At 57.6% G+C, this 16,749-nt stretch overlaps 1 protein-coding gene and 1 long non-coding RNA gene across 3 annotated transcripts; one reads left to right on the top strand and one right to left on the bottom strand.

Moving 5' to 3' along the window:
- Positions 1 to 2,510: 2,510 nt before the first annotated feature.
- LOC149872349 (uncharacterized) lies at positions 2,511 to 13,788 on the bottom strand. 2 transcript variants are annotated; one of them, XR_016440393.1, is made up of 4 exons: positions 13,665 to 13,788; positions 11,569 to 11,733; positions 6,022 to 6,265; positions 2,511 to 4,299 (listed from the first exon to the last, which is right to left on the bottom strand). It is a non-coding gene; the product is annotated as an uncharacterized LOC149872349 (long non-coding RNA). The 2 variants fall into 2 exon arrangements; XR_016440392.1 differs by lacking the exon at positions 13,665 to 13,788 and having other exon boundaries at positions 11,569 to 12,524.
- On the top strand, positions 8,481 to 10,631 carry SIX1 (SIX homeobox 1). Its single transcript, XM_090034318.1, is given in 4 exon segments — positions 8,481 to 9,520; positions 9,522 to 9,581; positions 9,583 to 9,737; positions 9,910 to 10,631. Coding segments are annotated over 4 exon segments (834 nt in total). The 5' UTR covers positions 8,481 to 9,175; the 3' UTR covers positions 10,184 to 10,631.
- Positions 13,789 to 16,749: the final 2,961 nt, after the last annotated feature.

Raw genomic sequence — 16,749 nt, 5'->3', positions numbered from 1 at the left:
TCTGTAACATAGAAATAATAGCACTTCCTTCCCTCCAGTGAATGGATGCAATGAAGATAGTAATTGCAGTCATGGGGCAATTACTAGGATAGATTTGATAGCCTGAGCCAAGATCTTGTCAGGTGTTGGCAATATTAAACCCCAGCAGTGGTTCATTCTCAATCCTGAGCTCTGAAGGTGACCAGCGTGGTCAGAGCTGGTCAAGGGTAAGGTCTGCTCACTTGCGCTGGAGGCTGACAGGGTAGTGTGGCTGCTCCCTGCCTGATTCCCTTCCCCCAGCTGCGACACCTCGCCCATTTTCGGAGGCTCTGCCTGCTGGAAGGGCTGGAGCAGATCCGCAGAGACCCACCCAGCCCTGCAGCCAGTGCTTAAGGCACACCAGTGTCTGTGATGGGCAGCGCACAAGTGAGTGATGCTGCTAGCATCAAGCTTGGCTGTCTCTGATCCCCCAGTCCCAGATGACCAGGTCTCCGTTTACGGCTGGATTGAATACGGGCCGTCTTCGGCATGAGTCTGGACTAAAGTGGAAGCCCATTGCTCCTGGACTGTACCAGGACAGGTGAGTCTCTCTATGACCGTGTGTCTGCTCACAGAAGAAAGCGTGGACAATGCTCTGTAGCTCTCTTTGCGAGGCCTTTTCCTTCCGTTCTCTGTGGTATCCGCGCCCCTCTGTGACATGCATGGAAAAAGAAATCTGAATTGCAAGGCCTTTTTCCTTGGGGCCCCATTGGTGTCTGTGACACAGTCACTGAAGAACCAGTGAAGTAACCTTGCATTTATACCAGTGGGACTGAGATCAGGCATTGAACCTCCAGGTGATGACATGTCCTAGGCGCAGCTGCTTGAAAGGGTTGGAGATTACCAATACAAGCTGCTTTTTGCTCCGTTTCCCACACCCATGAGACAGCATCCTTTGCTGCGTTGTCCTATGCTTGGCACAGTGCAGCGTTCAGTGACCCCAGGCCTGGAGCTTCCACGACGTTTCTTGGCAGGCCATTTCTCGGACTGATGTGTCCCGCCATTTGGAAAGTCTGCCTGGTATGCAGCCTCATTTGCTTTTCCATAATATGAAATACAATCTGGCATTTAATAGCCTGGTTTGATAATCTGTGTAAATCCTATTAATAGCAGCATTTAGACTGACAACCTACCATTCACATGTTTGTCTCACATCTCTATGGAGGTTGACGTTATTTCCCCTCGTCTCTGCATCGTCACAGAGGAGGCCTTAACACCTGCTTAGAGGTGTGCCAGACAGAGTAATGCTCGCAGAAAGCTCGCGCTGTTATCAGCCCACCGCTTCTGAGCACTTTCTCGTGGTCCTACAAGTCCAAAACGATGGAGGCTGGCCCCTCAGCTAATGTAAATCATCGTAGCTCCACCGGCAGCCACAAAGGGGTGGGCATTTGCAGCTAGGTCACTGTTGAGCTCGTAATGATCAGATGCACCCCCTCCGCCCCTGCATAGCTCAGAAACAGAGTCCAAGTGCATTGGGAGGACATGGGGCAAATTATCTCCCGGCAATCAAAAAGTTTGTTCAAAACAGCCACCTTGCAGGGGAAATGGAAGCGTGCCCAGCATCAAGGCCTGTGATGGTCTGAAAACGCCGCCTTGCAGGCAGCCGAGTTGGCTACTGTCCCCAGCTAGCTTAGTGTGGTCTCAGAAAGAGAAGGCGCCTCTGTTCCGTTATATAATAAACCATTCTTTATTAGGAACGACAATATTTACTTTTCCTATAGTGAACTCCAGTGGCTTCCTACGTCACTGGCCAACAGCAAGGGAGGTCAGCATGGAAACTGGAGAGCACCACTCAGCTCCCATGACTCGCTCCAACTTCCTACTTGACCTACAAGCAATTAGATGATCCTCCCAGTGCCTCTCTCCCCCAGTGCTTGGTTTACACAGTCCCATGGAGTCCACATGTCTGAATGCCTCTAGGAATAGCCACTCTGCAGCGCAGCGCAGTGCTCCTGGGGGTCTCCCAGACTCCATTAGAGCAAGGCCCAGCTGCCGGGCATCTATTGATGGTAACACACCTACCGCTCACAGGTAAACAGAGCCTGCCGGCCAGGTGCTCTCAGTGGTTTCGTTTACTAGCTTCTGTCCTTCAACACCTGCCGGCCAGGATCTATTCTGTGCTATAATCGCTTCTGACCTTTCCCTCCCTGCCTCCCTCCCACCAGTGGCGTTATCAGCACCTGCCAATACATACCATCCCCTTCTGAAGAGTCAGGCGGATGCAGTGAGCAGTTAATTAAATAAAACAATCACCTGTGGGCTAATCGCTGGCCGTTTCGGAACATTTAATACCTGTCTGAGGATTAAAAAACAACAAACAAACCCATGCAACTCAGAAAGCCTTCTGAGATCTGGCTGGGCTTAAAAGCAGCCTTCAGAAGCACCCAGAAAGCAGGGGAGCTGCAGTGAGCAAAAAGGGTTGCAGACGTGTGTGCTGGGCTCTGCAGCAGCCCAAACCTGTTTCTGTCTGGCCCTTCCGCACTGAGGGGCCTGCCTCCAGAGCCTGCCTAGCCAATATTTTTTTCCTTTCATTGAAGGGCCAAAAAGGGGCTCTTAAGTGCTTTTATGAAACTCAATATAGGTCAAGCCTTGTGGTTCAGAGCCCATTCCGGCGGGTCCCCCTAATAGCTTTTCCTACCAGAGGGTTAATTGCCTTATGAATCTACAGCATCTCTTGTCTCTTCTTACCCGCCTACCCGGCATTTGTTCCCTTCCCAAACTGCGGATTATTTCCAGTCCCTCTCAAAGCATTGCAGATACTGGTGCGCTCTTCTCACCATGCCTTGCAGTTGCTCCTAAATTGTCTTTATCCTTTACTGGCCGAGTAAACTCCTCCTGCTTTGCACTGACATTAATTCAGGAATGGCTTACTATTCCTCACGGTTGGGGAGAGGAAATGATATAAATAGCATTAACTGTATCCAATAAATTCTCCCCAAACTCCATTTTATAGGAGTCCTTTATTTGTACCTGCCTTAAAGCCTGACTATGAATCATGTGTTTATTTTTAGATGTTTAATCTATTTCTAAAGATGCCTGTTGCGAGACGCTAAAAGGCCATACGACGAAAGCCAAGTGCAAAATACTATAAAACCTACAACAGACGAAGAACCAAGCAGCCAAATACAATATATGGCCAGACAGAATCAAAAATGCTGGCTCCAATACAAACCCAATTGGCATCAGAAAAACCACCCCACTCCCGAAAGGGAATAGTTTCCAAACAGCCAAAGAATGTAGCAAACAAAAGGGCAAGGGGCAGGCCTGAATCAGAGTGGTGCAAACATATCGGCTGAAATGCCTGAGACCCTCAGGGCATCCAAAAGCTGCCCGCAAGGGGCTCAGCACACCTCGCCGGGGCGGGAGTCGCACAATAAAGAGCCCTCCGTGGCCTTCAGACCAGCCTTTGCTGAGCCTTGGGGGAGAGAGAGAGTCAGCTCTAAGTACCAGTGACCGACACGGTAAAAGGCCCAAGCACTTAGGACCAGAGGAGCCCTCTTTTGTGCCTGCCTCTAGTCCCCAGCTATCACCGGCAGCCTCGCCATTCATAAACCTATTGAGCACTAACCTGGCTCCTGCCCCACGCTCCGACGGGGAGGCTGCTCAGGTAGTTTGAAACCTACAGTACTTCCACTGCAGCCAAAAGAACTGCAAGTTTATACCTATTTGTTCTCCTTTCGCATTGTCCCTTAGCTTGCACAGCTCTTCTCCTGCTGCAGTGTTTACTCTCCTGGTGTATTTATAGACAGCCATCAGATCCCCTCTCAGCTTTCATTTTGCTAGGCGACGTGACCCTGGCTCTTTAGGGGCCCAGACTGTGGGGAGCTCTATGTGCCAGCAGAAAAAGCCTGCCTTGCCTCCTTTGATGTCCTAGCCGTTGGTGGGGATGGCAGAGAGAGACAGTCTAACTCATTCCTTACGGCCTGTCCTATGAAGATTATGTGCGGCCTGCTCCTGCCACCGTGGCAGCCTTCGCACGAATGCCAAGGGAAGCTCGCTCAGGAATGCCTTACGGTGAACGCGACAACAGCACTCACGTCGAATGACACCAAAGGACTTCAGAGAGAAGCCGAAGACAATCGCGGCCACTCTTCAATCTTTCTCTGAGATGTGGGCATTGGCCAGGCCCTCAGAAAACCTGCGGATGAATCATTTCATCTTGCTCTACTTTGCTTTGTCTGTCTAGTCCATTTGGACGTTAGGGCACGGACTCTCTCGTCTAGACATCCAGCGCCTCGGCCAAAGGCAGGCAGCTCACCCAGGCGGGGGCTCCATGTACCCCTGTAAAACAGCAAGCAAATACAGTTCCTCATCAGACAGCTGCTGCAGCTTGGCTTCCAGGCCCAGAGACCGGCTCACCCCAAGTTTCAGTGCCTGCACATCCGACACCTGGAAGGTGCCAACACAATTTTTTGGACTGAATTGGCTGCTCTCACACTCCTGCAGCAATTCTACACGTTCAAGTGGAGAGCTGCCTGGTTAAAAGTCATGTATCCTCCTGTTGTCATCCTGTCTTAAAAAGCACAAAGCAGAGAGAGCGAGTGTGTTTAGAGATGGGCTATGAGACCGATTCGTCCTGGACGCGCTGCCTTACGGGGTCAGGTTTAAAAAGACACCTGTTGTTTTGAGAGGAGGTGAATAGGAGGGGACCTGTGAACGGGACACAGAACATCAGCTGTGGACTTCCATCCAGTTCTGTAATACGTGGCAGGGAAGAACAAGGCGGCAAGTAATCTGATGCCAAAAACAAACAAACAAGCAAAAAACGAAGGGAAAAAAAGTATTTTCCATATTTTAATTAGCCTGATGAATTAATGGCAACAAAAAGAGCAAGACTTAAGCAGGACTCAGAGGTAGGTGGATGATGACAAGACCCTCTCAGCCTGTGACAGTCAGGTCCCTAAAAACATCTGCCGAGAGTTTCACAAAGAACATCGGACCTCAGCTGCAGAGCAAAGGCCGCCTCTGTGCCACGACTGCCTCCTGACACATTTCTTGCACTTTTTTTTTTAGACTCCTGCTGCTGGCCATTGCTGGGAACGAGACCGAAGGAAGAAGACCACGGTTCTGACCCGGGGAGGCGGTTCCTGTGCCCCTTACAGGAAGGTGAGCTGGCCCTGCGGTGGCTCGCCCATCAGAAGGCTTGTTAGCTCATTGCTGGTAGCGGGCGCTAACCTGGAACTGCTGTGCGAGCCAGAAAGATCCCAACTTGGCGTGGAGGCTACAGGCTGGAGCACGAGGGGCCAGCGTGTGGGGAAATGCCTCTTTCCTTGGATCAGGTGTGAGAGGAAGAGAAATGTGCTCCTTTTCTAGAATTATTTTCTTAGGGTATCCCCACACTTAATGTTCCCTGATATGCCCTCTGCTTTGGATGGACCAGACATTATTTTAATGTGTTCAGTTGCTACATCAGCGATGTTTCCAGACCGTATAGATGTGTGTGTTATGGAAAGGGCTGGATGAAGGATGAGTCTGTACATCTAGGATATGCAAATAGCTGCAACGGAGAGTAGCGTATTTACAATGTCTTCTGGATATCTGTTACCTAGACTTTGGGGTCTGACAATGCACCAAATGTTTCATTGCCTGGGGCCCTTCAAAGCCGACTTGCTTTTTTAGCTGAAAGCACTAATGCAGAAAAGCAATTGGGAATTAATTATTTAATGTGATTCTCACTGGTAGAAAGGTTCTGTTCATCTTGCTTCTCGGCTGCTATTATACATATGTTGCTCTCTTCTGACTACAGTGATTATATCACAGCAGAAAACGATGGGCTAAGCTCAGTTCTCACTTACGCGGCCATACAAAGACTCCATTTCAATCAATGAATTTACATCAGCCCGGCTAAAAGCAGAATGTATCAAAAACCCCTGAAAAACCCCAGTGTATCTCACCACAGGAGCGCCCTCAGTGCTAATACCTCCATTACCGAACCCTCTTTTGACAGGCGTGTGGGGAAAACTGTTCCTACCTACAGATTAAAACATTCACAAGCACACTTACTAGTTTGGGAAGACCGGATCCAATTCCCTGGACGTATTTACTGTACTTCTTGTTGAATCACGGTAGATTTCTGAATCTGTGCCGCAGGTTGGTTTGCCTGGCTTGTCTCCCTGATTCTGCACCCGAGCTTCTCTATTTAAAGATGGCTGGTCCAAGTAACTGTCCTCTGGAGCGGTCTCAGGATCAGCCTCATACACGCAATTCTCCTTTTAGAGCCACCTTAAGAGCCAAAGAATCTGCATCTCTGGAAAGGAAAAGAAAAGCCGGTAAGGGTTGGCTCTTGAGAAAGCTGTGTTTTTATTTAAAAGAATAAATAAATCATAAATCCAGGCGAACACAAGATAGATCTTGAGTCTGCTTGTTTGTCTCTTCCAGGGACAGAAATGTGCTTTCACCAGACCCCATGGCATGAAAGCCCGAAGCTCTGTTGCACCAGGAGGCTTCAGAAACAGGGATTTAATAACTGCTGCAACGTGCTGCTTCTCATGGGCCGTGCGACTACACAGTGCACAACAGCGAGGACTAGGAACGGTGAAGCTACCCCTCTGCATTCATGTGCGCCGATATATAGAAACACCTCTTTTCTCCTGGCAAGCTATGGTACGTATTTCCAGGAGAAAATAACAAATGCCCGAGGACCTAAGGAAGGGCATTTTATGCCCCAGAGTTTGTCAAACATCTCTCTCAAGTGTGTAGCTGGTCCGACAAAAATGATTACCTAACAAACCTTGACTCCTTACCAAATAAAGAGGCAATATGATAACTAAAAAAAACTCAAACACCAGCCACAAAAAGAACCTGCCCGCGGAGGACCCAAGAAAAAGCAACTTGAGAGCACAAATGAACCCATTCTAAGCGGATTTTAAGAGGCAAAAAGTGAAAACCCGGGCAGCATCTCTGCAAATTAGAGAGAGCCGGGGCTGGAGAGGAGGAGGCATATGGACACCCACCCCGCTCGCAGGGGAAGGCTTGAGAGCCCCCAGACTTCACTTATTGAAGATGACCTTTCCCCTCGCTAACATTTCAAAGCTGACGTTCAGGCGCTGAACAGACTGCGTGCCATATGTAACATGACCTCGGCTCTGCTCTGCCAAAGCACTGATGGCATCACTAATGAGAGGTGAAAGGTCCCTCCCTGCAGCTCTCTCGAGCCCCCCCAGCAATGTCTGCGCACCAGCCCCGCTCCGCACAGGCGCTCGCCCGCCCAGCCGCGGGGAAGCCCGCCGCCCCGCGCGGCCCCGGCTGGGTGCCACGCGGGTCGGGGCCCGGCGCCGCTGCACCTGGCTCCGCGCTAGCGCTGGGGCCGCGCCTGCCCGCGCGTGGACGTGTCTGTGCAGGTGCGCGGCGGCGGCGGCGGCGAGGCGTGCGCGTGCGGGATGCGCCGGCGAGCTGCGCGCCGTGTGCGTGTGCCCCGCGCGGCCGGGGGCAAGTCTGCTGTCGCGCCCGAGCTCCACGCGTGCCTGCGCGTCCACACGTGGCCGTGCGAGTGCCGCGGATGGGCGACCGCGTGCGTGGACACGAGTGGACGTGGACGCGCGCGGGGATGTCTGCGTGGCGCATCTGTGCGCGTGTCCAGGTGCGCGCCCACCTCCGCCTGCGTGCCTGTGTGCGCGGGGGGGTGCGCGCGCGTGGGCCCGGCGCTGCCCCCTCGCCCCGCGGGCCGGGGCCACGCGCGGCCTGGGCTCGGGCGGGCACGTGCTCGTGCAAGGCAGCTCCCCGGCGTGACACGCGCGCCCCCCCGGCAGCCCCAACATCTTGAAGCGATCAGCGGAAGGCTCGTCCCGGCGTCTCAGGTTCAAGAAGGAGCTCCAGGAAAATGTGGTGGAGCCATTACCCGAAACCCGAGCCGCGCTCATCAGGGACCGCAACTGCCAGCGCGGGAGGATTGATTAGAGCCGGCGGGCCGCAGTGACCCGCACAGACGGGGCCGCGCAGGCGCGCGTGCGGAGAAGAGCCGCGCGGGGCGGCGGGGAGCTGCGGGCCCGGCTAGAGCGCCATGCCAGCACGCACGTGTGTCAGCCGCCCGCCGCCCAGCGCCTGCACACGCACGCGTACCCGCGGGGACAGCCCGGCGTGGGCTGCGGGGCCCCGCGCGCCCCGGCTCGCCGGCCTGGGGCGGCCTCTCGGGCGAGGCGGGGGCTCCCCGCAACCCGCGCCTCCGCCCCCTCGGGCCCCGCGCCCTGCCCCTGCCCCCCCTCTGCCCCCGCACCCATCCTGGGGCCGGCGGGCCCCGCGGCCCCGCTCCCGCACCCTGCCCCGGACAGACGGGGACCCCGCCCCGCAGGAGCCTGCTGCCGCGGCTGTTTCCAGGGGGGGGGGGGGTGCCAGGCCGGCCCTGCCCGCGGCGTGCGGGAGCAGCACAGATGCCGCTCGCCGCGCGGGGGAGGGGAGCCGGCGCCTCCCGGTGCCGCGCTCGGGCGGCGGGGCGGGGGCGGGGGCAGGGCGGGCTGCCGAGATCCGGTCTCACGTTGCAGATCCTCGCGGCAGATAGCGAAACGCGATCTCTTTCGCAGAGCAGCAAGTGGATGGGAAAGCAGCGGCCTCCCGCCGCGCGGCTCGGTTGCTAATGGCCCGGGGCTCGGGTTTCCTGCTCCCCGGGCTCGGGTTACCGCCGCCGCGCAGCCGGGGCGCAGGGCCCTGTCCCGGGACCGCCGCCGCTGTCTGGGCTCCGGCCGGGCGCTGCTGTCACCTCCCGGGGGCGCCGCAGTCGGCCCGCTGCCCCCGCGTGTCCGCGCCGGCGGAGCACGGGGGGGCGCTCTGGCAGGCAGCGGGGGCGGCGGGCTGGGGGGGCGCCCCTCGCCGCCGCCTGGTACCGAAGGAGCTGCCCCTCGGCCCCACGCGGCTCTGAGCTCGGCCGCGGGGGCTTAGGAGCCGCCCCGCCCCCGCGCGGGGCCGGGGGCAGGACGCGCCCCGGGGGGAGGCGGCTGCGGAGGGGCCGGCGGGGAAGCAGCCGCCGGGGCCGGGATCATTGATTCGCGCAGAGATGAGCCCGCCGCTTCCCCGAGGTGACACTTGAGCCGGGGCTCGGGTTTCAGGGCCCTGACGTTGCTCCCCGCCTGCCTCTTCCCCGCCCGGCGCGGGCGCGGCCGCTCACTCCGCCCCGGGCAGCGGCAGCGGCAGCGGCAGCGGGAGCGGGGCAGAGCCGGCCGCCACCATGTCCATGCTGCCCACCTTCGGCTTCACGCAGGAGCAAGTGGCGTGCGTGTGCGAGGTGCTGCAGCAGGGGGGCAACATCGAGAGGCTGGGCCGGTTCCTCTGGTCGCTGCCCGCCTGCGAGCACCTCCACAAGAACGAGAGCGTGCTCAAGGCCAAGGCCGTGGTGGCTTTCCACCGGGGCAACTTCCGCGAGCTCTACAAGATCCTGGAGAGCCACCAGTTCTCGGCGCACAACCACCCCAAGCTGCAGCAGCTCTGGCTCAAGGCGCACTACATCGAGGCGGAGAAGCTGCGGGGGCGGCCCCTCGGGGCGGTGGGCAAGTACCGCGTGCGCCGCAAGTTCCCCGCTGCCCCGCTCCATCTGGGACGGCGAGGAGACCAGCTACTGCTTCAAGGAGAAGAGCGCGCAGCGTGCTGCGCGAGTGGTACGCGCACAACCCCTACCCGTCCCCCCGCGAGAAGCGCGAGCTGGCCGAGGCCACCGGCCTCACCACCACGCAGGTCAGCAACTGGTTCAAGAACCGGCGGCAGCGAGACCGGGCGGCCGAGGCCAAGGAAAGGTACGGCCGGGCCGGGCCGGGCCGGGGGGGGGGGCGCCGCCCGGCTCTGCGCCGCGCTGTCGCCTAGTGCCGCGGGCGGGCGCGCGGCGGCTGCCGCCTTTGTTCCGCGGCCGGGCGGGCCGGGCCGCGCGGGGCGGGAGGAGGCCGCCGCTGACCCCGCTCTGTCCCGCAGGGAGAACACGGAGAACAGCAGCGCGGCGCCCAACAAGCCGGCCCAGCTGTCGCCCCTGGACGGCGGGAAGCCGCTGCTGTCCAGCTCCGAGGAGGACTTCTCGCCGCCGCAGAGCCCGGACCACGGCTCCGTGCTGCTCCTGCCCGGCGGCCTGGCCCACGCGCGCGGCGCCGGCTACGGCCTCTCGCCGCCCGGCCACGGCCTGCCGGGCCACCCGCTGCAGGACTCGCTGCTGGGCCCGCTCACCTCCAGCCTCGTGGACCTGGGCTCGTAGGCGCGGCGGGCCCGGCCGCTCAGACACTCGGCCCCGCCGGCCCGGGGGCCCCTCGCCAGCGCTGGGAGCCACGAGGATCCCCGGAGAGCGGCGCGGGCCGGGCCGGGCCGGGCCCCCGCCCCCAGCCGGCGGCGCCGGGGAGACCCCGCGGGGGCCGGGGGCGGCCCGGCGCTGCGGCCGCCTCGCTGCCAGCGGACCACGGGGGCCGGCCCCGGCTCCTGCCCTCGCCGCGCTCCCGGCCCCGGCCCCGGCCCCGGCCCCGCCGCCCGCCGCCGCCCGCCGCCGCCCCTGGGCCGGACGCGCCCGCTCCCCCGCGTGCGGCCGCGGCCGAGGGGCTGCCCGCCGCCCCGCCGCCCCCCGCCCCACTCCCCGCCCCGTAGCTTGTGCTTTCAGGTGTCTTTTCTACTGTACCGACGCGAGTCTAAATTAAATCTCCCTCGTCCCCGAAGCCGCCGACTCTGGTTTTCTTCCGAGCCCGCCGCCCCGCGCCTCCCCGCGGGGCTGGAGCCGGGTCGGGGCCCGCGGGGCCTGCTGCCCCCGGTTTCTGCCCGGACGGGGGTCTCGTGCTACCGGGAGCGACGCGCGGGGCCATGCGGGGACCGACGAGGGGCGAGGACGGGAGCGAAGCCCGGGCGGGGGCGGCCGCAGGCAGCGGGAAGGGGGAGACGGGGCTGAAAATAGCGCGCAGTGGCGCTGCCCCCGCGAGCCGCCGGGCACCGGGCAGCTCAGGCAGAGGGGGCGGCCCGCGGGCCCCACATCCCTCCGGCCTTGGCTGGGGGCTGCGCCAGGTGGCCTTCCCCGGCTGCAGCGGAGGGGCCTCGAGTACCGGGGTCAGGGCAGTCCGGAGGGCTGCAAGCACCCCGTGCACGGAGAGGGCGCGTGAAAATCCCGCGCAAGGCTGCGCGCGCCACCGGGAGCCTCGGGGCAAGGCCGGGTGGCCCCCGAGGCAGCGGGCTCCGAAGTGTAGCCCGCCGGGTTGAGGAGACCGGCCGGGCGGAGAGGACGTTTGAAAATGGCGCGCAAGCTGGAGGCCATGGGGCCGCGCAAGCCTTGCTCTGACCCGTCCCCCAGCCCGTTCCCCCTCCCGGCGGCAGCGCCGAGGTGCGGGGCAGTGCGGGCACACCAAGAGCCGGTGCCGCCGGGGCGGAGCAGACCCGCATGAAACGCGTTTGCCGGGAAGCGGAGCAGGCTTTGCCCCGGGGGGGTTGGACGCAGCGCGGGGCGCGGGCGCGGGCCGGGGGAGCGGTGCGGAGCAGAAATGTAAAGAACCGTGAACGTGGCTGCGGAGATGTCGTGTTACACCCGGCAGCGGCACGGCCGCGCTGTCCCGCTACGGCGACAACGGGGCAACACGGCAGCTTTGCTTCCACCAACATCAGTCTTACCCCGGTAGAGAAGAAGAGCATCGCTCTTCCTCTGCTGCGATATTAACAGCAGGGTGCATTCACACAGCGGCTCTGCAGATGGTCATCTTCATCCGTGCACGGGGCCGACGTGCGTGCGTGCATTTCATACTTAGTACGGCTGCACTACACCCAGAGTGGCCATCCCTGTGTACAAGTAACACAGAGTTACATACACACATGCATACATATACTTATATATAGTTACGCATAGTTACATGTATATAATTAGACATAACGATATGTATATAGTTATATATGGTAATGCGCGGTTACATATATGTAACTAATTACTACTTATGTATAGGGATGGAGACTATGTTTGTATCCATCCACCCGTGTGTGTGTGTGTGTGTGTGTGTGTGTACACATTTGGGTGGATGGATACAAACATATACATTATATACACACAAAATATATACATTACACACACACACACACATACATGAGTGGATAGATAAAAACAGTCGCCATCCCTGTACATAAGTAACGTGAAGTAACACATAGCTACGCTATATGTAAGGAATACATGTAGGCTTGTGTTTCCCCATGCACACATATATCGTTTATGCAATCTAATGCAACACAACGTGGCACGGTACAACACAGTAAACTTATAACATAACATAACATAATATAATGTAATATAATATAATGTGTTTATTGTATTGTATTGTACGATTCTCTTCGATTCGATTCGATGAAATACGACGGGATGCGATGCGGTCCGGAGTGATACAATACAATACAATACAACACAAAGCGATCCAATATAATATAATATAATATAATATAATCCGATCCGACGCGCCCCGATACGGTGTGATACGATACAAGAAATGTATTATATTATATTATATTATATTATATGAAGTGATGTTATGCGGTATGACACGACCCGACACGCGTGCCGGCGGCGGCGCAGGGCGGGCACCCCCGCACCCGGGCCGGGCCAGCCGCGCTGCGGGGCGCCCCGCCGGGCCGGGCCGGGGCCGGGGCCGGGGCCGGGCCGGGGCCGGGGCCGGGGCCGCCGCCTGTGCGCGTCCCTCCGCCCCCCCGGCGCGGCGGGTGCGGCGGCCCCGGCTGCTCTCCCCGGCGCGGGACGGCGCGGGCGGCGGCCCCGGGCGGGACTCGGGCCCCGGCCCCGGCGCTGTGTGCGGGGCCCGGGCGGCCCCGGGTCCTGTGCCCTGCAGCCTGGCGCCGGCGAGCCCGGCTCTGCGGCCAGGGCTGCCTCGGCTGAAGCCGCCGGGCACCGCGGCCCGGGGGCTCTGGGCAGGGAAACACACAGCGCGGCCGGCTGGCCCCCTGCCCCGGGGGAGCCCCCTTACTCCGAGGCTGCAGGACGAGGCAGCTCTTGCTGCTGAAGGCCCACAGTGTCCTGTTGCTGCTAGTGAGGGTTCACCTGGGGAACACCCCGCCCCAGAGGGGGTGAAGGGGCCTGGCCTGGCCCCCTCCAATCTGCTTCCAAATAAGCCTGAGCTTCACCGCAGGTTTGCAGCTCCTAACAAACATCATTAAAAAGAGCAACTGAGAAGACAACTGACGGCCCTGGGGGACCGAAAACATCCTGGCGGTGGGCTGTGCTGGAGCTCTAGGGAAGAACGAAAGACGGGCTGGTCCCTCCACTCATTCTGCAGTGGTCAGGGGGATGGATGGAAAGGTGCGTGTTATAGGGCCGCTGGTCGAAATACAATTTTTGGTTTTATAAAAAACAGTCTGTCGTTATTTTCTACCTGCCTTGAACAAAGGCGCAGGTGTAGCTGGGGGGCAGGCAAGCCACGGTGCAGAGAGCCAGGACAAGCAAAGCCTCTCCTCTTTCCACCAGCCTTCACCTGGAGGCCCTGTCCACAGCCTGCAGCCCGGCAAGGACTTCGCAGGTAACTCACCTTCGGGAGTGAGCTGCCAGGCACTTCACCTGTAGCGCTTTCTCACCTTGCTCTTAGTTTTTCGGTGGGTAAGAAAGGGTTAATTTGACTCCCCCCCCCTCCCCCTGCCCCCCACCCCCAAAAGATTTCACACTGTGTACAGGTCAGCCAAAAAGGAGAGGAAATGGAGAACAGCAAAATGATTAATTCTACCTGCTTTTCCCATGAGTGATCACCTGCTCTCGGGGTCATGAATAGCAGGTAGCGCTCTCAGTCTCCAGCTCTGAGAGGCTCATTTGTTTGGTGACAGCTGAGTGACAAGACCTGAAATCCGAGCTCCCAACTTTGCCTGATGTGTGGATAAAACCCTGGATGTTCCCTCAAACATTTCAGGAAATGAAAGTTGTAATGCGATCCCTTTTGCGCCCACATCTCCCCCAGCAAACACAAAAGCTCAAAGGAACCTTCTCAGATTAAATTCGGCCTGGAGATGATGGAAGGAAAATGGAGAGCAGGCTGAGAAAGCTGGAGCTGGCAGGCTTTTCTTCAGCACTTATTGGAAATGTCTACCCGGGCAGGGATTTGCAAGGGTCACCCCTATCACAAGCGTCTCTTCCCCCTGCAGAAAATCAGGCCTGGTTTTCTGGATTAAAATGGCAGCTCCTTTTTCCTTCGCATCTCCGGGCAAAGATCGTGGTAGCTGTCCTAGCAGGAAACTCAGGCTAGGGAAACAAATCAAAAAGGGAAAACAGCCCAGCACCTGCATTTCATCCGCTGGTTCCTGTTTATCAAACGTCACGGCCTCGTTCGTATTTCAGACCCCCGCACCGTGCTTTAATCACACCTCGCACTTTGCCACCATTAACTAATAAATCCTCCCACCAGCCCTGTGTGGCAGGCACGAATCGATAGCTCGCTCAGCAGATGGAGTCAGCTCCTCTGGTTTCAGCGTCGGCTACCAGACGCTCTCAAATTCATGCACAGGCCCCGAGTTCAAAAGGGGTTTTCAGCTGCTGAATACAGACAGCATTTGGGACCTGCTAGCGCTTCAGGCCTTTCCAATTTAGGGGCATGGGTGTGGATTTAGTTTTAAGCACTCAGGTTTGAAAATACCAGCCTTAGTGTCCAGCTCCAAATCCCGAGAGGAACAAACGGCAGAGCCGGGATTACAAGCCAGGGCTCCCGACTACCCCGTGTAGTGCAGGACAAATCCCCAGGGACCCGCTGCACTTCAGCACCAATTAAGGTGTGCTCCTCTGCTCCTGCCTTACTCCGGGGTTAGACCAGTGTAACTCACTGAATGAAGCCAGACTTCGCGCTGGGAGCCCACTCCTCGGTGCCCTTACCTTAAGATGCACTGACAGCTTTGCATCTACGAGTCCATCGCGCTGTGGGAACACAGCATCACTGTCACCCCAGAGATGTCCGGGTGGTTTATTGCTTCCCCAAATTCTGCCATCGGGCCAACTGAACAGATCTTCACACCTGCGTATTGTGAGCAGCCCTCAGGGATGGCCATAAGCATACATTAGACACACTGAAGGCCTCATGCTGCCAGCCAGACAAATCTCCAGGGCCAGGTTCAGGCCCCTTAGTTGGACTGTGACCAGTGGGATTGAGAGTCAAGCTATAAGAGAAGCTTGCTGTGGCCCCAAAACGTGCGGCGTAACTGAACCGCTACCATCTTTCCCAGGTGGGTATGAATACAGTGTTAGGCATAGCCAACTTTTGACGGAATAACGTACACTTTAGTCTCTGGAGAGAGAGGACTGCCAAGCTACATGCAATCTGTCAGTTTATCAACCTTTCCCCCTAACAACACGTATATTTTTGGCTTGGATTTAATGGGGAAATGAGGTTGAAACCCATCTGTGCCTCCTGCCAGCCCTTGTTTTTCCTTGCTGTCAAACTTGTCATGATGCAACGTCCCAGTGATCATCCCGAAGTGTCAGAAACCTTCCTCTTTCACTCCAGTATCTATCACCCTTCCCCATCCCCACCGATTTTAAATTGAGGCTGAAGTTTCCCTAAAGCATATAATCCCAATACTAATTATAAGGTTAAAGATACAGATTTAGTTCAATTACAACTTCCTGCTTTCACTTGGTCAGAACTTCCTGAAAAATTCCCCGCTGGGACAGAGCCCCGTGTAAATGACATTGTTAGTTTTTTCCCTAAAATAGTCTACTTAGTGCACAAGGTGCATTTACAACATTTATGTAACCCAAACCAGAACTTTTCCTATTTCATTTCAGACCTGTCATAACTTGGGTGGAAAATGAATAGGAAATCTGCTCGACTCATTTTCAACTGACTGGGGACAAATACATTTCTTTTCAGTTGAAAAATAAAAAGCTAGATCTTTTTCCAGTGTATGAGCACTGCCTGTGGTGTTTTTTTAATTAAAAATACTCTGTAACGGAGGGCAGTGGCATGGCCCCCATTTTACAGATGGTGAAACTGAGGCACAGGGTGCTAAAGTGATCGAAGTCAATGGCAGACTTAGGAATAGAAGTCAGCTCTTCTAAATTCCTGTTCTACTGCCTTATCGTGTTGCCTCGCTTTATCGTTTGTCATTATGCCACACACGAGCTCCACGAATAAACATTAAAACAAACTCAAGAAAACAAAGTCCAGGCTGGGCTTGTGGCTAATGCCCCTGAAGTAATGGTCTCTTTACTGAGTACGGGCAAAAACATTTCACGCAGGCTCCTTAGAAGTGACTAAAGCTGAAACCAGGCATGGCGATGATCAGCGTGCCTTCTCCAGGACGGAAAGGGTCTCCACCTTCCCTGTGCTTCTCGGGCAGTCAGCTGACAGATGCCGTTGTGACGGGCGTCACTGCAGACCCCGAAGATGTCCCGAGGGTCGATGAGATCTGATGTGAGGCTAGACAAAACCAGCAGCTGACGCCCGCTGATCTGGCCGTGGACCCGCAGCCCCCTTCTGCCCTCCAGAGCTTCTTCGCAAGCCCCCGCGGGGCTCTGTCCTATGTCCCTATAACCCATGGGCTGCCGTTCCCCAGAGCCCACTGTCCTCAGGCTGGGCAGCCCCGAGTAGGGCGGACCCCTGCCCCCCGGGTGCAGGCAGCGGAGGGACCGCTGGTACAGGCTGGGCAGGCCTGCTCAGGTGCTGCTGGCGAGGAGCATTTCTCTGCTGCTGACGTGAACGTTGCTAGGCAGAAAACCACCGGGCGCCCGACAAAAGCTGGGGGCGTGCACATGCGCGTAGATAACGGCGCCAGCACGGCTTATGTAACAGGGCCAGTGCCAGGGCGAAGCCGAGGCGTCTGACCAGA

This window comes from Crocodylus siamensis, chromosome 2 (genome assembly GCF_052110815.1).
Source record: "Crocodylus siamensis isolate JL-2025a chromosome 2, ASM5211081v1, whole genome shotgun sequence".
Taxonomy (NCBI): domain Eukaryota; kingdom Metazoa; phylum Chordata; order Crocodylia; family Crocodylidae; genus Crocodylus; species Crocodylus siamensis.
Note: the sequence above shows the minus strand (reverse complement) of the source record. Positions and strands in the feature narration are given on the sequence as shown.